Raw genomic sequence first — 24,321 nt, forward strand, 5'->3', positions numbered from 1 at the left:
TTCAGATAACAAAAACATCTCATATTATTTTAGAAGACAATTAACATTTTGAGTAATCAACAGTTCAATTGAGTCTACATACTCCACTGAACACAAACTCCGAAACTCAGTTAATCAAAGCTATTTCTGTCTCAAAAGTCAATTAACATTGAGGACCAACTGTTCAAATGAGTCCACTTTCTCAACTTAACAAGCCTGTGAAACTCAGATAATCAAAAGTTATTTGTGTATTTGGGGGTTGCACATTTGCAGCTTCTGAAACACAATTTACAGAAATGTACCAATAATGTCAGAAGTTGGAATAGAGAGATCTGTAAACAAGTTTCTCCACATCTATCTTTTGTACAACAGGGGAGAAAACTTCCGATGAGGGCAGTCACCGAATTCTCTTGGCACTCAAAGCCAACTAAACCAGGATACAAATCGCAGTCACAAGTTACCAACAGCAATGCTTGAATTCCATGGCTTGACCCGTCAATGATAAAAATGTTGTCTCCAGGGGGTCTTGGTATAATCTCAAACACCGCTGCCAATTTTATAATCTGAAAATGAAGCAGTTTGTTGAGCTTCAACTGTTGATGATATTTCTTTCTTGTCCAATCCAAAGAACGAGCAATTCTGAAACACATCGAGACTGCTGGCAAGTAGGCGGTTCAAGCCGCTGAGGCTATCGCTTAAAATTAGATCTTCAGTATGGTATCTGGAGGAAGGTATATCCAAATCTAAGGGTCCTAAAGAGTCAGGCTGCAATATGAAAAACATGAAATTAGATCACTTAAGCAGCATCATGCTATAAAATTTACCATAAATGAATGAGCACAACAAATTTTGTTAAAATTCATGTATTATTGATTTATATATTGATATCTGATTGTTGTATTATTGATAGTACAAGGAGTCCTATTATATAGAAGAGGATTTGGGTAGTAGGTGAGGAGTAGGTGAGGGTAAATTGGTGGTAGGTGTAGTAGGTGTGGTAGTAGGTGGTGGTAGGTGTAGGTAAATTCTAACAGCCCCCCGCAAACTCAAGGAGGATAAAAACTAACCAACTTGAGTTTGGAGAGAGTTACAAAACAAGAAAATACATAAAAATAAAAAAGGATAGGGGACACTGTATGGTCGTGTCAGACCATTGGTGAAGACACTGAATGGTGGTGTCATAACGTTGTAGAGGACACTGTATGGGGGTGTCATAACGTTGTAGAGGACACTGTATGGGGGTGTCATAACGTTGTAGAGGACACTGTATGGTGGTGTCATAACGGTGTAGAGGACACTGGATGGCGGTGTCAGACCGATGTAGAAGACAGTTTATGGGGTCATGTCGGACCGTTGTAGAAGACAGTTTACGGGGTCATGTCGGACCGTTGTAGAAACTAACCGGAATCAATGTCGGGACAGTTTACAGAGTCTTGTCGGACCCTTGTAGAAACTAACCGGAATCTATGTCGGGACAGTTTACAGAGTCTTGTCGGACCCATAAAGGAGCTAACCGGAATCAATGTCAGGACAGTTTACAGAGTCTTGTCGGACCCTTGAAAAAGTTGCACCCTCAAAAGGTGTGCCTAATTTTGTCAAAAGGCGTGCCATCAAAAGGCGTGCCCAATTCATCAAAAGGTGTGCCGGACATGATGGCGAGGCACGTGGGCGCCTTGGCTTGCGTGCCCGTTTGTCGGCTGGTGGTAAGAGGCGCGCGATGCGCGTGGCTGCCTCGGCTATAAGACAGAGGCTGAGGCTGAGGCAAAAAACAAAACCTGCGAGAGATATTCTGAGAGAGATTTTTGAGAGAGATTCTGTAACACTCTGTTTTCTGAGAGAGAATTCTGAGACAGATACTGTGTAACACTCTGGTGCCTAGTAAATGGCTTCATCGTCTTCCCGCGGGCTGCTCACCCTCTTTCCCGACCTCAACGAGTCAACGAGAGAGAGAACTGGTGCGGTGGCACTGGAAACTCAACCAAGCGCCCCGGAGTTTGCTCCGTTGAACTTTCCGATGCGGTCGGTGGAGCAAAGAATGGCAGTGCAGTCAGATGTGGAGGCCAATCAGTATACTTTGAAGGCATGTGTGGAAAGCATGACGGCGGTCACAAATTTGTGGAACCGGCTGCAGAGTAGGACAAATGAGGTGCAGCAATTAAACTCCCAGCTGGCTCTGCTCCAACGCATGTATAAGGATGCGCGAGCAGAGATAAGCGTGCTAAGGGCAGAAAACAAGGAGTTGAAGCGGAAGGCCACCGTGATGTTCCGATTTGGAGGGCCGCCATATGCTGCAGTGGAGGAGCAGGGGGGAGGCAACTTGCTTGGTGGTCTAGGAAGCACGGAGGCAACACCGTCAAGGGTCGTCCAAGACGGAGGCAAGAAGAAGAGACCTGTGGCAGAGTAGAGAAGCAAAATCCGCCTGTGGATGTTTTTTTGTTTTGTTTGTTTGGTTTTTTTTTTTTTTTTTTTTTTTTTTTTAATGTAAAATGGTGATCGGGGTGAGCCCCGACATGAATAAAATAAGGGAAAGTTTGGTGTGCAAATCTGTATATATATATATATATTTTATTTATTTATTTATTTTTTTTTTTTTTTTTTAATGGAAAAGGGAATATAAAATAAAATAAATAAAGGTAATATGGCAAAGGATAAGAGAGTATAATATATTATACAGGTTTGGTGGGAACGTGGAGCAGTGTAATGAAAAGAAAGTGTATAGGTTGGAGCATCGTGGGTCACATGGATGAGGAAAAGAAAAAATAAAAAATAAAAAAAATAAAGAAATAAAAAGAGGGGTACAAAAGTTCGTAGGTGGGATGATAAATAAATAGGAAAAGAGAGGGACAGGGCAATTAAGTTTTATAATAAACAAAAGAAAATTTTTGGGCGGTGGATGGGTGTGATAAAAAAAGGAAAAAGGAGGAGGATGAGAATAAAAAAATATATATATATATCAAAGTCTGTCTTGATGGGCTGAGAGAGAGAGCCGAACAAGGCACCAGCCTGGGTGAAGACAAACGTAGGAGCATACATCCCTGCCACAAAAATCACCTGCATCACAGTCGGAAACGAAGTGTTGACACTGAACGACACTTCTCTTGAGCGACAGCCTCCTCCCGGCGATGCAGAGCGTCCACACGGCTCTGGTGAACCGCAATCTGGAGAAGTAGGTCAGTGTGACTACGGCACACTCCCTGGCTGTTCTTGAAACCTCCTATCCACCCTCTGCAGGAGCATTTCGTCCAGATCTCAGGTATGCTGCTGCTGATGAGGCTGATGAGGTTTCTGATCTCCGGCCATGATGTCGAGATCCAGATACGGATCGTGACAGGGAAGCGCTCGTGCTGGCGGGCCGAGGGGGTTGGCCGAGTGGATGTCGCGGTCGCAGGTGACGCAGAGAGAGGCGGCGTCGGCCTTGCAGGTGAAGCTCGCCGGAGGGCCCCAAATTTAATGCAGGAGAGAAGAGATTGATATTTTTGAAGACCAGATGGTGAGAGATGGTGTTTGTGTGTCTCTGGTATGTGCCTCTGTCGTGTGTGAAAGCTGGTGTGTGTGTGTCGAGTGGAAGATCCGGCGGGCGGTCAAGGCAAGGTTGCCGCCCGCCGGAAGGCGAAGAACACCAAGATCTTTAACCTATAGCTCTGATACCATGTTAAAATTCATGTATTATTGATTTATATATTGATATCTGATTGTTGTATTATTGATATTACAAGGAGTCCTATTATATAGAAGAGGATTTGGGTAGTAGGTGAGGAGTAGGTGAGGGTAAATTGGTGGTAGGTGTAGTAGGTGTGGTAGTAGGTGGTGGTAGGTGTAGGTAAATTCTAACAAATTTTATGAAAACCTATATACTACATATAACATTTCATGCAAAATTTATATATAAGATCAATTTTTAAGTTGATTCGGATTAATCTGCATCTAATCCAAAAACCTAAAAGTAGTTCGGTTGTCCACTTTCAAACCCAAAATTAAGTTTGGTTTGATGATGTTGTAAATTTCTTGTTTTCTGTTTACCAAAAAAAAAAACCGGAAACAGGAAACACATTTTTGTTTCATTTTTTTGGGGAAAAAAAGTTTTTAAAAAAATAAATAAACCTTGTTTCGTGAAAACAAATGAAAACAAAAAATGAAGTTTGGTGAGTTGCCGGAAGTGGTGGCGAGCGGTGGAGGGTGGACTTGTGAAATAATGCATCCAGGATGAAAACAAATGAAAACAGCATCCAGAATTGTAAATTTGTTTTCATTATGACTAGCGACGGGGAGTGGACTAGCCGTGAGGGTGAATTCACAATTCTAGGACTTTGTTAACAACATGGCAAAACAGTGCACAAACATCAAACTAATTATCAGACGTTCAAGAAGAGATATACCCAATATATATCTGTAAATCCATTGAGATCCTTTGCAGAATCTTCCAGGATAGGTGGATCAGACAGATACTCATCCATTGGATTTCCATTAGCAGGATTATCATCTTCAGTGCCTTCATCAGCTGGGTTTTCATCCATCCGCTCCTCATCTACAGGCTTGTCATCCATAAGCACCTCAACTTCAGGCAACTCCTGCAGGAAAATTGAAAATGTTATGTATCCTTTCACTTTTTAAGTAAAATATCACTTCTGCAGAGCAGTAAGATGCTAACACCCTGTTTGTATAAGCGGTAAACATTTTTTTCGTTTTATGGCATTTGGAACAATGGAAAACAAAAGTCAAATGCAAAATGCTTTGTGGTCAACGGAAAACAAGTATTTGGGCCAAAAATGTTTTCCACTTTTAAAAAGTTAAAAACGTTTTCCGGACCAAAGTCTTAGCAATGCCACCCCACTATCACCTCCACTACCATCACCACTGCCACCACCTCCACTAATACTAACCATTAGCACATTAATTTCAAGGACATAACCAAACATAAGAAAACACTTCTTTTCCAGAAAACATTTTCTGGAAAAAGTTTTCCATTGTTGGAAAATGTTTCCTGCCAAAACAAATGGAGCACCAAATAAGTTGAAAATAAAGCGAATCAAGTTATAATACCTCAGCATTAAAGCCAGATCCCACTGAACTCATTCTACCAAACTGCTTGCAGGCGTCTGATGAAGCAATGTCAGATGCAGTCCGGACCTCCTCCCTGAGAACAGTGTTCTGAAATGAGAAGGCATCGCATGTTTCTTCGGCATCCCAAATGGATGATGCAAGGGATGCCAGAGTCGGCGGGAAGTTAGTTTTATTTTGATGTCTATATATATGAGCAGCAATTGCAGCATCAAACGAATCGCAACTGAAGGAACCCAGCTGAAGACATTGAGAACTTCCCGGTAAGGTTGGATCAACGCAGCTGGCAACTAAATCATGGGGCACATCTGAGAGTAAATCCCCAATGCTTATGTTGGTAAGGCTATCAGCCCACTCCCTGGCTGACAATACAGGCCCATTTCTTAAACGCGGATCTTCCTAATAGACAAAGTAAAATGAAAGTTTAGAAGTGCAATGAAAAACGAGGAAATCTATCATGACTGTTTCTTTATTTGACTGCAGAGGTGATTATAATTTGTTAAAAAGTCAACAAAAACAAGATCTCCATTAAAAGCTGTCTGCTTCCATGTAAAGCATTCTTTGATTGCAAAAGTATAAATCATATTAGATGATCTTTCCCCAAATATTTCAAAAACCTGCCATTTAGTAAAATATCTTCTTACTGTAAATGAGAAGGACAGATGAAAAATCAATATCCAATACAAAGAAAGAATATCTTATTACTTATTAGGGAAAATTAGATAAATATCAGGAATGGACCCAGAACATACTGGGGGTGTTTGGGAAGAAAAAAAATAGCCCAATTTAGGCTAAAATTCACAAAAAGACAAAATAGGCTAAAATAGCTAATAAGACAAAATATCACATCAAACCCATAATCATTTCACTTTTTCTCTCACAAACATCACATCCAACCACAAAAAAATCCAATCATCTTCCCAAACACAAAAATTTTAACCTACTAACATAGCCACTTCCCAAACGAGGCCACTAGGTGGTTGGCCTGGCAGGTCGATTGGGCTGGGTTTAAGACAATAAATCTTCATATTATTAATGCTGGAAATTTTAATGCTATCAATTGGATGAGCTCCAACTTAAACTTAGTTAATGCAGGTTGGGTTGTGTATTAGGGGATAACATTTTATTGTCCTGTGTTTTGTGACATTCCACTTTTTATGGTATCAAGTTAGATCTTCCGTCCATCATTTGAAACGCTTTGAAATGGCTGTGTTTGGTTGACACTGCTTATGTTGTTAAATTTGTAATGTTCTTTAACTATAAACTTTTGTGCTTTTTCAGAAATTGTGTCTTTAAAAGATAAAAAAAATTAAATCAAATTATCATATAATTAAAAATAGTTTCTTATGTTGAGATTGTTTATTTGATTGCAACTCTTAGGGTTTGAACTTAATATTTGAAGAAAGGAGGTAAAATAGGAAGGGTTTTGACTGTTGTCCCACATTGACAAATTAAGAACGCAAGAGGCATTTCGCATCATTCCACTCCGTATAAAGGAAAATGTTGTATATAATATATTACAGTATCACTTTAAAAAGTAGTACCGTATTTGCAAAGATAATGGTTATCTATATAGTCTCTTCAGTCTTAACTATCAAAGGGATAGTAGTGTTAGTTAAAATATAGTCTAAGCTATATATACAGTAAGAGAGTGAACTATCATAGAGAGTTGTTATAGAAACATTGAAGGGCCATCAAACAGAAAGAAGACCACATAAGGAGAATGCCAAGATATTACTACATATCCCATTGCATATAAAGGGGGTTTGCTCAAAGCAGAGGGGACATGGCCCTCCTTGGTCTAAAGGTGGTTCCGTCACTGTAAATAACCCTAGGGTTTGACCCCTATAACAACTTAAACCCTGAGCTTTTAATTTTATCAAATAAAACTCTAAACTTTTAAATTGGTATTAATTTGAACTATTCGTCCAAATCCGTTTACTAAACTATCATAAAAGAGGTGATATAGTCCTTTTACCCATTAAATTAGGGACAATTTAAACAATGCACACTTTTTCTTTCACTCTTTCCTTTCTCTCCCAACACCACCAGTGCCGCCATTGTGCCACCCCTACCTTCTCCCTTCAATTCCCTTACCACTCTTACATCTTCTCTTTCCCAAAATCAATAATACCCAGTCCAGACCCTCATCAATCTCATCATACCCAATGCCACGCCTCGTCAATCTTGTCATCATGCTCACGGCCCTATGAGGTGGTAAAGGGGATGGGAGGCAGTGTCGGGGGAGGGGGAGGGCTGGAGGTGAGAGAGAAAAGGGGATGAGGCATGTAGGCAGTGGTGGGTTAAGATGGAAGTGGCGGTGGTGGAAGGGTGGTGGAAGGAGAAAGGAAAGGGAGAAGATGGGTGGAGTTATGCTAGTGGTGGGGCTAGATGGTTGAGAAAGGATGAGAGTGGTGTGATATGATGAGGTCATGTGCTTGGTATGTTTTATAATGAATGCTTCTGATTTTATATAATAAATAATGTTTGTAACCTGATGTGGTCAAGTTTAAAATTCAAAATGTATGAAGTTCAAAGAGGAAGTGAAAATGTACCACATGTATTATAGAACATTTCCGCTGTCAGACAAACTAACAGAAATAGATGGAGTGTTCAGATTGATATAAAGTTAGCTCAGGATTTTATTTGATAAAATTAAAAGCTCAGGGTTTAAGTCGTTACAAGGGTCAAACCCTAGGGTTATTTATGAAATTTCCCCTAATTATTATCTTGTCATCACTCATCCTCACCTTGACAAAACTAGAGTTTCTCATGGCACAAGTGAATGGACGTTGACACTTCCAACTTGTTCATTTAGACAGTTCCAAGAAGGAACACTTCCAACTTGTTAAAGGAAGACAAGTTGAAAAGGTTGGGCAAGATAAGCAGACATATGTAAGGCAACAGAGCTTAAGAAGAAGACCAATGTAAGGATATGTTTGAATTCGTAAGGGAGCTAAAATCTAACACTTCAACAAATACAATTTACCACACAACTAAGAGGATAGACTGAATTCATGCTGCCAAACCATTAACACTAGGTCAATCCTGCTGGATGTTTTTATACACTTGGTACATCACTGGTCTTATCAAAACGACTTGTGACAATTTACACACATCTACACGCTTGGTGATGCACAAGTGAGAGACCTGAATTCATGCCCGTGTCATGACATCTTTTAAATTAGCATATTTCTACGCTACATTAACTTTCAGTACGAGGAAAGGGAACGTGAGTATGGTACACAACTTGCACCTCAATTGTGCTACGTTAGGAGTACTGGTATAGATCACATTATTAGACCATGAACATGGTACGGTACATGCCCTAAATTGTGGTACAACAGAGGTAGGCTTGTGTAGATCACATTATTAGACTGTATAGTGCTTGAAAACATGAAAGGAAGTTTCTTTCAAGCCTTAAACATCCAATAAACAACCATAATTTTTCAAATTAATCATTTATAAGTTTTTCTTGCCAAAATTCCACTCTCTCAATTTTAGTTTATTGTATTTGTTCTTTTATCCCAAGGAATTAAAAATGGAAAAACTTTTGGGATCACTTTGGATTGCTAATTTCACCATTTTAGAATGAAGGTGTATCATATTTTGGAATGTGTATTCCAAAAAAAAAAAAAAAAAAAAAAAAAAAAAAAAAAAAAAAAAAAAACAAGTACCTTGTTCTCCCCTTGTCTCAAAATAGCTCCATTGGCAATCTCCCTTCTATCCCATGATATGGTTGCTGCACCATCAGAAGACTCCGGAAGATTATTGTTGGCATCCACGCCGGTGTGCCCAATAATGTCATCAGGCACATCTGTGGAAGAGGGTAGCACAGAAGTGCTTACTGCCCCCGAGACTTGCTGATCTTTATTACACTGATCGATTAGTTTCTCAGACTGATAATCAGTGGGTGGCGGCAGTACTCGCATTGAATCCTTACTCTGCTCCTTCGTATTGTTGACGTTCATGTTAAGGTTGCAAATTATGCCAGATGACACTGTAGGTGGTTGAGGAGTTGCTAACACGAACTCATCATTGGAAAACCAACCATACCTTCAAAAAGGAAAAAATCAGCCATGATGTTATGTAAAACTTACTTCTAAAGTTAGAAAGAAAGCAAGAAAGAAGAAACCTCAAGCGGAAAACTGGAGGGCTTCCAATCAGTGCATATACATCTGCGGCACTAAGAACAGAATCCTGAGTCCACCTACAAAAACCCACAAGGTTTTCCCTTTGAACACAGTAGGGGAAAAGCATTAGTTCTCCAGATGCTACACTTGAATTTCCCCATTTGCGATTGAGATGTTCCAAAACCGATGATATCTTTTTGCGAGTGCTTAATGTGAGCTCCAGGTGTGGATTATGATTATCCTGCCAAAAGATAATGGCCCATATATTTTTTTTAACCATTTTGACTATTGCTAAATAGCTAAAACTTCATTCTACATCAAACCCATTGGCATAATGCCTTTTCATACTTACCATTTCCAAGGCTTTTCGGGTACCTTCATCAATTGGGAACAACTGGAGCTTAAGTTTAACAGCAGTTTGTATATTATTCTCATTGAAAGAATTTGGTGAAGAAATTGGCAAAGGAGAAGGAACATCTTTTCCGATAGGATCAAAACTGTTTTGCCCTGGAAAGTAAATTGGAGAGAATCAGACAGTGCCAAGAAAATCACACATCATCAGTCCTGCCCATCAACACCTTTCCAAATATGCACCATTGGCAGAAACTGATCAACCTTCCATCAATTGCTTTTGACATGTACTCACCCAGTGTAACTTGGACAAGTTCAACCTCTTTATCTGTGGTTGTCCTCTCCAAATGCTCAGCGGCATCAGCCACCAATGAAACTCCAGCGATTGCGGCCTTCTCCCATCTCTTGTATGCAGCTGTTGAGGCAGTACCTGCTGGACAGCCAGCGCCAGCAACAACCATACCAGAACAATCAGAGAAAAAGAACAGGAAAATAATAGTTAGAATTTAGTGAAAGCAAAATGGATGATGGCTAATATAACAAGCCAACAATGACAAATACAGCTACCATACATCTGTCCAGTTGACAACAATATAAATATATACTCCCTCGGTGAATTTAATTTGAAGTATTTTTTTTTTTTTTTTGGGTAAGTTTGTTTGAAGAAATATATATTTCCATTATAAGAGCCATTGAAGTGACAGAAAGTATTCAATTCTCTTTTTAAATTTTACATGTATCTTGCTTATTAGAAATAAGGAAGAAGCTATGCGTATCCAAGGATCAGTTCAACTAAGGGACCCTTAACCACGATCTATTTAGTGATTAACATTTAACTTACACAGGTGTGAATGTTGTTTGTCGAGGCTTTATATAGGGGGAGGTCACACCAGCTGGGGGGGTGGTATATATAATATTACTAGCGCCCCCCGGTTGAAATTGTACCCGTTAGGCAATTTCATCCGTTGATGGACGTACGGATGGTGACGTGTAAGGCATGTCTGATTGATGGTCAGATCTTTTATTACCCAACTCAATACCATTAAGTAATCTCGCCACGCCTTTATTATCAAACTTAACGTCCCTTAATTGTTCACCGTATAGCTGTAATTTCCTTACTCCCCTCTTAGTCTTCTTAATAAATCGGGGAATATTCTGAACGTAACGTCTACGAACATACTGGGTCTTAAAAGGTGCACGACTACGGTAACTACGCATATATCCACTGGCCGCCGGTGTCCTTGACCTCCGGTACGCAAGGGGGTTCCGGTAATGGCTTCTTCCTATTTCTTCCATTTTTTATAAATCTCCAAATCTTTTATACGAACACTTCTACCGGCTCTGTTACCTCTGCTAACCCTTCTGTTCAGACACCTTAGCTTTGATATTTTTGCCCTCTGCTCTTCGTACACCGGAACAAACTTCACCGGAGCTCTCCGCCGGCTCTCTTCCCACAGTCCTAGTTGCCACGTCAAAAAGCGATCTACACACATTTGAGTGAAATGCCCGTAATTCTCAGGATACTCTTCTAAGGAGTACAACATTGTATGCCAAATAAATCGACAAAAATGGCAGAAACTGTTAAAACCTATCACCTACTTCACCCACTTAAACCTACTCCACTAAACCTAATCCACTACACCACTACCACCTCACCTACTCCACTAAACCTAACCCACTACACCACTACCACCTCCACTTCACCTATTCCTTACCTACTACACACTCACCCTCTTCTATATATAGGAATCATGAATCATTGTAATAAATATAGCATACAATCAATCAATAATACAATTCTCTATTTCTCTTTACATTATATTTCTACATGGTATCAGAGCCGGTTTAGAACCTAGTATTTTCGCTTCCCCGGCGGGCGGCAACCTCACCTTAGCCGCCCGCCGGACCTCAACCTAGTCCACTTCTGCTGCTACTGTCATGGATATGGCTGTGGCATTGAGCCTTTTTGCCTGGTTCTCCCTCAGCACCCATATCTCCTTCTGGAAATGCTATTTCGCACCCGTCTGTTGCTTGGCCACAGCCAAACATCCCTACTTTACATCTTCCTGGAAGCAATCTCCAGCCAAGTCGTCTGAGATCATCTTTTAATGCCAGGGACATTCCCACCGAGGAGCTCAATATGCTGCTAGATTTTGAAGTTCAGCAACAGCAGCTCCTAAATGACATGTCGTGCTTCTCGCCGACACATCTCAGAAAGTTTCCACAGAGGTCTCATCTCCTCGATTTTCCGATCAGATTGCACCTCCAGCAGTTTTCTCTCCATCACATAAAACTGTGGTTCGAAATCAGTTCCAACAACAACAACAACAACAACCCTGCAAAGCAAAACCTCCAAAAGCAATCCAACCTGTGGATCCATTAGCTACTCTGCATCGTTTTTTCCTTTTCCTGGAATAAGCACAGCAATTTCTTGAGTAGTAATCATGGACCTGGTCAGCTCCCTACAATGTCGCAGCAGAACACAGTCTCAGGTTGGCGACCAGCTCCTCTTGGAAAACTCAAGATCAATTCAATTGTGATGCCTCTTTTTGCAACCAGCACTCCTCTGCTTCCATAGCAGCAGTTATGAGGGACTCACCTGGGCACTTGGTTGATGGAATAGCAAGGGCAATTGATGCTTCTTCGGTAGTATCAGCAGAAGCCCAGGCAGTTCGTATAGCTTGTGTTGTGGCACTCTTACAGTTTTTCATATGTTGAGATTGAGAGTGATAGTCAGATGGCTATTAATCTTTGCGTTTCTGAGACCGTTCCTCCTTGGGAAAGTAGTGCAGTGCTTTTGGATATTCGTGAATTTGCAGTGCAGCATGCTCCTCTTTCAAATTGTCTTTGTGCACACCTATCTCACCTCCTCGTTTTCTGAAGGGAGGTGGACCTGTCATTTTCTTTATGGCATTTGTTTATTGTTCAATGGCTTAAAGGTGTTCAAGATGCTCGCAGCTGTTGTACTGATGTTGGCGGTGGACCTCACAGATTCCAAACACAACTTTCTCAGATAAACACATTGTTTTTAATCACTTTACAGGACACTCACCTTTAATCTTTTTTTAATACCCCACTCACAGATCTTGATCTTGCTTTCACCAACACCAATCCCACTCAACTTTCTTTTCTTTTAATATATATATGTTTATTATAATATATTACCTCAAGCTCTCACCATGTCCACTTTTGCACAATCAATCTTCACCTTTTGCACCTCACCCACGTTGCTCCACTTTCTTTCTTTTATTTTATTTTATTTATTTATTTATTTATTTTTTCATTAAAAAAAAAAAAAAAAAAAAAAAAAGGAAGAAGACGAACTGCACACCAAACTCATTTTATTCATATCGGGGCTCACCCCGATCCCCATTTTACACCACACAACAAAAAAAAAAAAAAAAAAAAAAAAAAACCAAACCAACACAAATCGGAACAGTGGGATTTTTTCTTCTCTACTCTGCCGCTGGTCTCTTCTTCTTGCCTCCGTCCTGGGCGGCCCTTGCCGGTGCTGCCTCCGTGTTTCCTACGCCGCCGAGCACGTTCACTCCCCCATACTCCTCCACTGCAGCATATGGCGGACCTCCAAATCGGAACATCACAGTGGCCTTCCGCTTCAGCTCCTTGTTTTCTGCCTTTAGCACACTTATCTCTGCTCGCGCATCCTTATACATGCGTTGGAGCAGAGCCAGCTGGGAGTTTAACTGTTGCACCTCATTTGTTCTGCTCTGCAACCGGTGCGACAAGTTTGTGACCGCAGTCATGGTTTCCACACATGACTTCAGAGTATACTGATTGGCCTCAATATCAGTTTGCACCGCCATTTTTTGCTCCACCGACCGCATCGGAAAGTTCAACGGAGCAAACACAGAGGTGTTTGGTTGAGGTTCACTGGCCACCGCACCAGTTCTCTCTCTTGTTGACTCATTGAGGTCGGGAAAGAAAGTGAGCAGCCCACAGGAAGACGAAGCCATTTTCTGGGCAACAGAGTGTTACAGCGTATTACAGAGTTTCTCTCTCAGCAAAACGAAGAATTTTTCAAAGGTTTCTCTCAGTTTTTCTGTCTCAGCTTCTGCCTCAGCCTCAGCCTCAGCCTCCGTCTTGGTTAAATAGCCGAGGCAGCCACGCGTATCGCGCGCCACTTGACGCCAGACGACAAACGGGCGCGCCAGCCAAGGCACTCACGTGCTTCGCCATCATATCTGGCACGCCTTTTTATGGATTGGGCACGCCTTTTGATGGCACGCCTTTTGATAGATTGGGCACACCTTTTGAGGGTGCGACTTTTTAGGGGTCCGACAAGACTCTGTAAACTGTCCCGACATTGATTCCGGTTAGCTCCTTCAAAGGTCCGACAAAACTCTGTAAACTGTCCCGACATTGATTCCGGTTAGCTCCTTCATGGGTCCGACAAGACTCTGTAAACTGTCCCGACATTGATTTCGGTTAGTTTCTACAAGGGTCCAGCAAGACTCCGTAAACTGTCACAACAACTATCACAACATTGTCTGCTACAACGGTCCGACATGACCCCATAAACTGTCTTCTACATCGGTCTGACACAACCATCCAGTGTCCTCTACAACGTTATGACACCACCATACAGTGTCTTCACCATCGGTCTGACACGACCATACAGTGTCTCCTATCCTCTTTTCTTTTATGTATTCGTCTATTTTCTTGTTTTGTTACTCTCTCCAAACTCAAGTTGGCTAGTTCCTATCCCCCTTGAGTTTGCGGGGGGCTGTTAAAACCGAGCAAGGATCCTCTAGAGTGATTTTTTCCTAAAGTTTTCTAGAGTGTTACATTGTGTGGTTGAGATTTACTGGCAAGTCACATCAATTTTTCTGATGTGACTTGCCAGTAAATCTCAACCACACAATGTAGTACTTTAGGAAACTTTAGGAAAATTTCACTCTAGAGGATCCTTGGTGGTTAAAACCTATCACCTACTTCACCCACTTAAACCTACTCCACTAAACCTAACCCACTACACCACTACCACCTCACCTACTCCACTAAACCTAACCCACTACACCACTACCACCTCCACTTCACCTACTCCTTACCTACTACACACTCACCCTCTTCTATATATAGGAATCATGAATCATTGTAATAAATATAACATACAATCAATCAATAATACAATTCTCTATTTCTCTTTACATTATATTTCTACAGAAAAGGAAGGACGAAACAAGGTACCAGAAAATCACCTCAGTGTAATAACTCTCCAACTGCAAAAGCATATCTCTCTTATCTCTCTCCACCGACAAATATCTAAGGCTGCACCCAGATATATAGACAACTGTAAATACGGAGATTCGAAATTTAAAATTTGAATTCCCACCCATTACTGTTCATTCACGCGGAATTCTGTGCACCTTTGCTTTATATCCAAGCAAAACCACCACGATCGTGGCACGTGGGTGGACAGAAGATGGCCACGTCTACTCACACCAAGCCCCGGCTACTCACACCAAATAGTGATTACTATTTGGTGTGAGTACGAATTTAATCTCCGCCTTACACGTCACCATCCGTACGTCCATCAACGGATGAAATTGCCTAACGGGTACAATTTCAACAGGGGGCGCTAGTAATATTATATATAGCGCCCCCCCAGCTGGTGTGACCTCCCCCTATATAAAGCCTCGACAAACAACATTCACACCTGTGTAAGTTAAGTGTTAATCACTAAATAAGCTAAATAATGTGTTAGAATTTAGACAATCACCTACCACCACTACCACTACACCTACTCTTAGACAATCACCTACCACCACTACCACTACACCTACTCCACTAAACCTAACCCACTACACCACTACCACCATCCACTACACCTACATAAGAAACCATTTGTAATAGACGAAAAATCAACTCACAATACAATCAATCAATTTTATACCATACAATCAATCAATTTTATACATTGCATTTTAACATAATGCCTCGCCAAGCCTCTTTCCGTTTTTATGCCAAGAATGTTTTCCTCACCTACCCACAATGCCCATGCCCAAAAGAACAACTCTTAGAACTCCTCCAATTTCTCCTCCAACTAGCCTGTCAGCCATACTACATATTTGTCGCAAGGGAGCTCCATGAAGATGGAAACCCTCACCTTCATGCCATGGTTCAATGCACGAAGAAGATCCAAGCCTCCAACCCGAGATTTTTCGATCTCACTGGAACCAATGGGAGAATCTACCATCCAAATATAGAAAAACTCCACTCGCCAACAGCAAGTCGACAGTATATACAGAAAGGGGGCGAGTTCGTCGAATGGGGAATATTTTCATCTAAGGGGAAAAGTCCTTCGGAAAACAGAGACGAACTCTGGAGGGGAATACTTGGCGAAGCAGAAACGGAGAAACAATTCTTTGCTCTCTGTAAAGAAAGATGTCCCACCGATTACGTCACAAAATACTCCAAATTAAAAACATTTTCCAGGGATCATTACAAAAGAGAGAGGCCCCCATATACTAGCCCTTTTAATTCATTTCCTTTCTTAAATGAAGAAGTAAAAAAATGGGCAGAAAATAATATTTTGTTTGTAAGTCGAAATTGCATTCAGTACGAGTTATGTCAAAATTGTTGTCTCTCCGTTTGGAGGGAAGACGATTTCCTTAGATTAGGGATACACAAAAATAATATAAACAATTTATATACTGACGAAGAACTCTCCTCCTCCTCTGATAACAGGAACCAGAGCAGAGGCCCATCTGTCCAATCTCCCTCTACCTCGAAGGACCCTCAAGAACAGGCAAAACCGCCTGGGCCAGAAGCCTCGGACGACACAATTATTTCTCCGGCAGAATAAGCTTCAAGGACTACGACCAAGACGCCGTCTACAACGTGATAGACGACATCAAATACTCGACAGTCCCTACCAAATTAATGAAGAATTTAGTAGGCTGCCAGAGAGATTTCCATGTATTTGTTAAGTTCCAACCAGATCTCACTATTAGAGGAGGAATTCCTTGTATTTTATTAACAAATGGGGACAGTAGTTGGTTAGATGCAATGTCCCCAAAAATGAGAGAATTGTTTGATGTTAATGTAACCACTGTCATGATTAATGAAAAATTTTATTAATTTTATTTATGAAACCACTCAAAATTTTATTTACTTACTACATTTCCCTTATCATCAACTATTACATCTTGAGTCACATTACTATTTTTTACACTGATGATTACATTTCGTAAAACATTAGAAAATTCTGCTGCATCCATAACAACTGATCCTCTACGATCAACTTCCTCTTTGCTAACACCAACCTCTGAAATCAACGGACTAAGATCAACATCACTAGTGTTATCACCACCTCTGCGTACATCAATCTCTAACAAACTCAGACGACCTCTACGTTCATGAATAATTGAACCACTTTCCCCATTCTACGAGTGACATGCCAGAAGATTCGCAAATGAGGGCCCCCTCTATTGTTGTGTTATCTAAAAAATATACTAATGATAATGTTGATGTCTGGCATTGTCCTCCAACGAAGGCCATTCCGATTCTGGCACGGACCAAGTCTGTTGGTTTACCGGAGAGGTGAAGAGATTTGTTGTTAAGAGGTTTTGGGGAAAGTGATTCAGTTATTCATGAAAGCAGAGGTCGTCTGAGTTTGTCAGAGATTGATGTACGCAGAGGTGGTGATGACACTAGTGATGTTAATCCTGATCCGTCAATTTCAGAGGTTGGTGTTAGCAAAGAGGAAGTTGATCATAAAGGATCAATTGTTATGGATACAGCAGAATTTTCTAATGTTTTACGAAATGTAATCATCAGTGTAAAAAATAGTGATGTGACTCAAGATGTAATAGTTGATGATAAGGGAAATGTAGTAAGTAAATAAAATTTTGAGTGGTTTCATAAATAAAATTAATAAAATTTTTCATTAATCATGACAGTGGTTACATTAACATCAAACAATTCTATCATTTTTGGGGACATTGCATCTAACCAACTACTGTCCCCATTTGTTAATAAAATACAAGGAATTCCTCCTCTAATAGTGAGATCTGGTTGGAACTTAACAAATACATGGAAATCTCTCTGGCAGCCTACTAAATTCTTCATTAACTTAGTAGGGACTGTCGAGTATTTGATGTCGTCTATCACGTTGTAGACGGCGTCTTGGTCGTAGTCTTTGAAGCTTATTCTGCCGGAGAAGTAATTGTGTCGTCCGAGGCTTCTAGCCCAGGCGATTTTGCCTGTTCTTGAGGGTCCTTCGAGGTAGAAGGAGATTGGGCGAATGGGCCTCTGCTCTGGTTCCTGTTATCAGAGGAGGAGGAGAGTTCTTCGTCAGTATATAAATTGTTTATATTATTTTTGTGTATCCTTAATCTAAGGAAATCGTCTTCCCTCCAAACGAAGAGACAGCAATTTTGACATAACTCGTACTGAACGCAATTTCGACTTACAAACAAAATATTCTTTTCTGTCCATTTTTTTACTTCTTCATTTAAGAAAGGAAATGAATTAAAAGGGCTAGTATATGGGGGCCTCTCTCTTTTGTAATGATCCCTGAAAAATGTTTTTAATTTAGGGTATTTTGTGACGTAATCGGTGGGACATCTTTCTTTACAGAGAGCAAAGAATTGTTCCTCCGTTTTTGCTTCGCCAAGTATTCCCCTCCAGAGTTCGTCTCTGTTTCTCGAAGGACTTTTCCCCTTAGATGAAAATACTCCCCATTCGACGAACTCGCCCCCTTTCTGTATATACTGTCGACTTGCTGTTGGCGAGTGGAGTTTTTCTATATTTGGATGGTAGATCCTCCCATTGGCTCCAATGAGATCGAAAAATCTCGGGTTGGAGATTTGGATCTTCTTCGTGCATTGAACCATGGCATGAAGGTGAGGGTTTCCATCTTCATGGAGCTCCCTTGCGACAAGTATGTAGTATGGCTGACAGGCTAGTTGGAGGAGAGATTGAAGGAGTTCTAAGAGTTGTTCTTTTGGGCATGGGCATTGTGGGTAGGTGAGGAAAACATTCTTGGCATAAAAACGGAAAGAGGCTTAGCGAGGCATTATTTAGCTTATTTAGTGATTAACACTTAACTTACACAGGTGTGAATGTTGTTTGTCGAGGCTTTATATAGGGGGAGGTCACACCAGCTGGGGGGGCTATATATAATATTACTAGCACCCCCCTATTGAAATTGTACCAGTTAGGCAATTTCATCCGTTGATGGACGTACGGATGGCGACGTGTAAGGCGGAGATTAAATCCGTACTCACACCAAATAGTAATCACTATTTGGTGTGAGTAGCCGGGGCTTGGTGTGAGTAGACGTGGCCATCTCCTGTCCACCCACGTGCCACGATCGTGATGGTTTTGCTTGGATATAAAGCAAAGGTGCATAGAATTCCGCGTGAATGAACATTAATGGGCGGGAATTCAAATTTTAAATTTCGAATCTCCGTATTTACAGCTGTTTATATATCTGGGTGCAGCCTCAGATATTTGTCGGTGGATAGAGATAAGAGAGACATGCTTTTGCAGTTGGAGAGTTATTACACTTAGGTGATTTTCTGGTACCTTGTTTCGTCCCTCCTTTTCTTTCTGCCATTTTTGTCGATTTATTTTGTATACAATGTTGTACTCCTTAGAAGAGTATCCCGAGAATTACGGGCAGTTCACTCAAATGTGTGTAGATCGCTTTTTGACGTGGCAACTAGGACTGTGGGAAGAGTGCCGGCGGAGAGCTCCGGTGAAGTTTGGGTGATAAGGAAAATGTAATACTTGTGGCAAGGGAGCTCCATGAAGATGGAAACCCTCACCTTCATGCCATGGTTCAATGCACGAAGAAGATATAAGGTAAACAAAGCGTATGCACACATGCGTGTAAGTGAGAACATACACAAAAGGAATAAAAACAAGTTACATAGCAAAAGCAAGCTGACTGAGGGTTTTAGAAAAACAACACTAGCCAAATTTAAAAAATATTATAGAAATTCAAAAATCACCTGCTTTCCGCCGCTGTCTTACTGTTTTTACTGGAAATGAGTCTGCTTTGCAGTTGCTACGATTAATTCCTACATTTACATTGCGCCTTACTGAAGATCCTTTTCCAGGTCCTAATTTTTGAATGTTTTGACTGTCAAACATAACCAATTTAACTGCATGAGTGTCATTTCCTGATGATCTGCTCTGATTTGAGACAGTTGTTGGAATTGTGGGAGAACAGTTTTCCCCCTGAAAAGGCCGTTTCCGTTTACTCTTCTTTCGATCTTTCAAAAGTTGGTGCTCCTTCAAGCCAAGATAAATTAGTTTAACATTTGCAGAATAAATCAAGTTTCACATACAGAAAACTTTCAACGAGTATTCTAGTCTTAACTAACCAAGGTCTCTATAAATATCTTGAACCTTCGAGGCTTCAGGTGAAGCTTTGAGGCTTTACAGCTATACTTTTCGAGTAAAGACCACCTACAACAGAAGTCACATAATCTTTAAGTAAAATGGAGATCCAATCATGCCAAACGACCCATGTTTACTTAATGATCAGCATTAGATATAAAGAACAATGAAGTGTTGATTAGATGAAGTAGGCAGGAAACAATAATATAACATGCTGAAAACGTATATGCATCAAATGCTGCTTAAAAAAACTAATAGCACCAGTTACATAAAGCCAAAATTTAGTCATAGCCTAGTTAATGGTTGGATTTTCTTGTGAGTACCACCATCAACATAACCACATAGCATTGCTAACACATAGTAGCCCAACAAATAAGTAGAGCTTCAATGACCACTCATCATCAGAAATGAAATTTCAAATTCAAATTTGGTATAGAAACATTTACTAAACTACTTCTCAATCAGTCATCAACCATTTAGCTTGACAAGGACATTGAACAACAAAAACAAAAGATAATTTAGGGATCGTTTGGGAAGTTGGCTAATTTAGTTGGCATTTTTGCTATTTTTGCCTGGCTAAAAAAATTGTGTTTGGGAAGCTATGAAGCACGGATACTCCAAAAATGGTGTCGTACGAATACCGGGTGCGGGTGTGGGTACGAGTACCGGTATGGCGGTACGCGTACCGGGTACGCTGAATACATGTTAGGTAAGGTAAATACATTTGGGTACGGCATTTTTTTTTTTTTTTTTTTTTTTTTGCAGTTGTTAGAATTTGTTGCAGCTTTTATTATTCTTCTTTCAATTTTGAAAATATTAAATAATTTATTTCCAACACCCTTTACCCATGACTCATGGTTTTGCTCTCTTTTGCATCATGTTTTAGACAATCAAAAAAGAAAAAAAAGAATTATATAACTTTTTAGACAAGTTGTTCTCTTTTTAGTTTTGATATTGAAAATTTAATTTGTATGCTGGATGTTTAGCTATAAGTTTTTTTAAAAATATATATAAAAAATTGACATACCCGTACCCGTATCCGTATCCGTACCCTACTTTGTTAAGAATTTGCCGTATCAGCGTACCCGTACCAGTACCTGCACCCGTGCTTCATAGTTGGAAAGATAGTTGGCTTTTTTGTAATTGATTATGGTTTGAATGTGACATTTTGTCTTATTGGCTATTTTTGCCTATTTTGTCTTTATTAGCTATTTTAGTCTAAAACCTTCTTCCCAAACAGGGCCTAGTGGCATCAGCAGTAAATTTTAGTGTAACTTATTGCTAATAAATTGATGTTGCTATAAAAGAATCCTAATAATAAGCAGAAATTCAAACACATGAATCTAGTTGCTCTATTTGATGTTCAATCTGAGTACATACAACATAGATATATATATATATATATCCATATTAGTCCTTCAAGAACCCATACAAACTGAAATATTAGTTCAAAAAAAAAAAACAACAGACCAGAAACCAAGCAGCATTAAAAATGCATCCCATAGAAAAACAAAAGCTTACGGAGAGCTACTGAATAACCAATACTTGATCAAGTATCAGGATACATGTAAATATGAGGCCAGTCAGATTTCTCTAGTGGAAAACTGTGAAGGTTTCTATCCATACACTCTGCACAATTATACAAATCCACAAAACTTTGAACAGTTCTACAGTATGTTACACACACATGATGAAGACAGATAGTAGCAATATCTTTAAGCCTCATGTTTACAAATATCTGGTGGCAGAATCCAACATCACTATGCAGCTGACTAGTTTGTGACTGGGTGTGAGGAAACCTACTCACTTAATTAGATGAGGGCTTCATTCAACAAAACAACCCCTACATAAGTTCATTCAACATCACTACATCTTCTTAGAAATATAATCAGAAAGGGACATAGGTGCACATACATGTTGCTAGTTTAAGAGAAATTTGCACAGTTGTACTACCAAAATATATAAAATAGACATTAAGTAGAGGGCATAGTTACTGGTTACCATCGAAGCATTGCAGCATTAGTATCTTTAGAATTTTTGGCATCAAGACAAAGTCCGGGACCCAGTAACTTGTTCATACGCCTCACAAGACGATAGTAATAATGTCTGACCTGAAAAATGCCAAAATAGAAACATCAAAGTATTGATGAGAACAAAACAGTCAAGACTAAGAATTCACCAAATCCAAGGATTTAGAACACAATATTAAAGCAACTAACCTGATCCTTGTTTTTACTTTGAACACGGCACGTGATCTTCTCGAAATTCTGTTAAAAGACATCATAGGGTCATGTCAGGATATATCGTAAGAAATAATTCCAAAAACCAAAAACCATGTCAGCAAAAACATGCCTTGCCAACTTGCCGCAATGCAGTGAAGAAGCTTTCCTCCTCTTGACGTGTCCAAGCAGCCCATTGCCGTGTTTGTTTTTTCGCTGCACTGGAAACTGCATTCCAAAGGTACAATCAATATTCTCAATTCAGTAACAAAAACGACAAAGCACCTCAATTGAGACAAATGATTAGAAACTTCGAAATGACAAGCACAAATATTACCTGGCTGCTGTACATCATGGTTTTGAAAGGATACAGTTACACCACAATCACCATCCTTAATTAGGATTTTCTCAGGATGGAGGCATGGTTCACAACCCAAGGAGACTTGTGGCTCCATTTGCATGTTAAAGACATCAGAAGAACACTAAGTTTTTCCGCCCATACAGCTTCCAAGTCTGAAACAAACAACCCTTTGTCCTCCAAATTAGTGCAATGTCCAAATGCAACATCAAATAATAACAAGGGAAAGATGGCTTGGCATCTGAAGACACATCATTCAATTAATAACAAGATATCATCTTATTACATTGAGTTCAAACATCTTCTAATCTTACAGATCATACTTTAAAAAACTCCACTTCTGACACACCTAACTCATAGGTTTGGCCTACTTGAACAAACAAAATTTCAGTTCAAAATGATCACCAATAATGAAAAACAACAATTGGAAGTCCCTATTTACTTCTCTTTCCATCCATTTCCTTAGAAATTAGAAAATAAATCTATGCACCCAGATAACAACCAATTGTTGTGACTATGCTACTCAATGCATTCACCAAAGTCTATATAACAGGTGAAAGGCAAAGCAAACTCAGAGCAATCAGACCCGGTATTCCCTACCATGCTCAGATGAGTACATCGCTGCCTCAAAAAACAAGGGGCAAATTTCAGGCAAATCCTTGACATATTTATCTGAAATATAAACTGTCTACATACTGATTTACATACCAAGATACATACAATGCACACAACACACACACATACAATCAATCGAACGGGTTGAATGCAATAACTCAGACTAAATCCTCACACTCATCGATCACAAAAAAGTTCAGCAAAAGATATGCATTACAGATTGTACAATCGATTATACAAAATGGGCAGAATTCAAAAGACCCAAAGACGATTTTAAAACAATCTATACAACCAATTATCCGTATCAGAAATCAAATTACAATCTGCAAACCTAATTATCCCAACTCATAGAAGTTATCCGTATCAGAAATCAAATTACAATCTGCAAAGCTAATTATCCCAACTCATAGAAGTTAAATAGCAAACCCTACAACCTAATTCACCATTTTCTTTCATCTCAAAAATTAACCAATCGTAACTTCGCATATATGCAGATATATACAGACAAAGAGACATACACATACATAGACGTACACGAGTAAAGAGATGATTGGAGATTCCTTACCAGCAAGAAGACGAATTTGAAGGAAAGAGACGAAGCAGACAAGAAATCCGAATGCTGTTCGAAGTACAAACCCAGACGCAAACCCTAACCCCAAATAAATTTCAAACCAATAGATAGTTAAGGCTTCTCTGACTCACGGTGTATCACCACCACCTGTGATGTTCTTCCTCTCAAGCTCAACGCGTGGCTCACAACAATTTTTGCCTTTTTTTTTCTTTTCTTTTTTTTTTTTTTTTTTTAGTTCTTTCAAAATGAAAACAAGTGACAATAATAGAATTAAAATCTATGAAGATAGAGAGAGAAAAAAATCAAATTTGGGACAAATAAATACCAGAAAAAAGAAACTAATTATATAACAAATAGGTAAATAATAAAACCCTTAAAAAAAATTTATTGATAAATCTCATTTAGAAAGATTCTAATTTAATAAGTTCATTAAGAAAAATTATAAACTAGTTAGTCTTATATATTTATATTTTTTATTTCATGAGATCCTTTTTTTCTAATTTATATTGTTTGTTGAATTATTATACATTTATGTCTATTATTGATATATATTATATACAAAAATGATATACACATTTCCTTTCTTTTACTACCTCTATTTTGATAGTTACCATTATTCACGTTTTTTTTTTTTTTGGTTCAATTTCATTCACATTTGTGTTACTA

General features: G+C 39.5%; 1 protein-coding gene across 6 annotated transcripts; it reads right to left on the reverse strand.

Annotated features, from left to right (window-relative positions):
• TKI1 (TSL-kinase interacting protein 1) lies at positions 1 to 23,993 on the reverse strand. Of its 6 annotated transcripts, none has more exons than XM_028249232.2 (14): positions 23,650 to 23,993; positions 22,449 to 22,624; positions 22,245 to 22,339; positions 22,112 to 22,159; positions 21,894 to 22,003; positions 19,877 to 19,961; positions 19,502 to 19,784; positions 9,817 to 9,954; positions 9,523 to 9,677; positions 9,173 to 9,411; positions 8,715 to 9,093; positions 5,020 to 5,436; positions 4,356 to 4,547; positions 1 to 744 (listed from the first exon to the last, which is right to left on the reverse strand). In XM_028249232.2, the coding sequence occupies exons 2-14, from the start codon at positions 22,570 to 22,572 to the stop codon at positions 517 to 519; spliced, it is 2,493 nt and encodes an 830-aa protein (XP_028105033.2). In that variant the 5' UTR covers positions 22,573 to 22,624; positions 23,650 to 23,993; the 3' UTR covers positions 1 to 516. The 6 variants fall into 6 exon arrangements, with proteins under 6 accessions (XP_028105033.2, XP_082775500.1, XP_028105036.2 ...); XM_082919374.1 differs by having other exon boundaries at positions 9,817 to 9,951; positions 22,449 to 22,639; positions 23,650 to 23,969; XM_028249235.2 differs by having other exon boundaries at positions 9,817 to 9,951; positions 23,650 to 23,946.
• Between the last annotated feature and the right edge of the window lie 328 nt (positions 23,994 to 24,321).

The sequence above is a fragment of the Camellia sinensis genome, chromosome 3 (genome assembly GCF_055761805.1).
Source record: "Camellia sinensis isolate YWXY chromosome 3, ASM5576180v1, whole genome shotgun sequence".
Lineage (NCBI taxonomy): Eukaryota > Viridiplantae > Streptophyta > Magnoliopsida > Ericales > Theaceae > Camellia > Camellia sinensis.

Coding starts and splice junctions, on each gene's coding strand:
- TKI1 (XM_028249232.2), bottom strand. CDS start 22,572: ATGCAAATGGAGCCACAAGTCTCCTTGGGTTGTGAACCATGCCTCCAT. Junction 19,962..21,893: donor AATGCTGCAATGCTTCGATG/GTAACCAGTAAC, acceptor CTTCTGTTGTAG/GTGGTCTTTACTCGAAAAGT. Junction 9,094..9,172: donor CCTCCAGTTTTCCGCTTGAG/GTTTCTTCTTTC, acceptor TCCTTTTTGAAG/GTATGGTTGGTTTTCCAATG.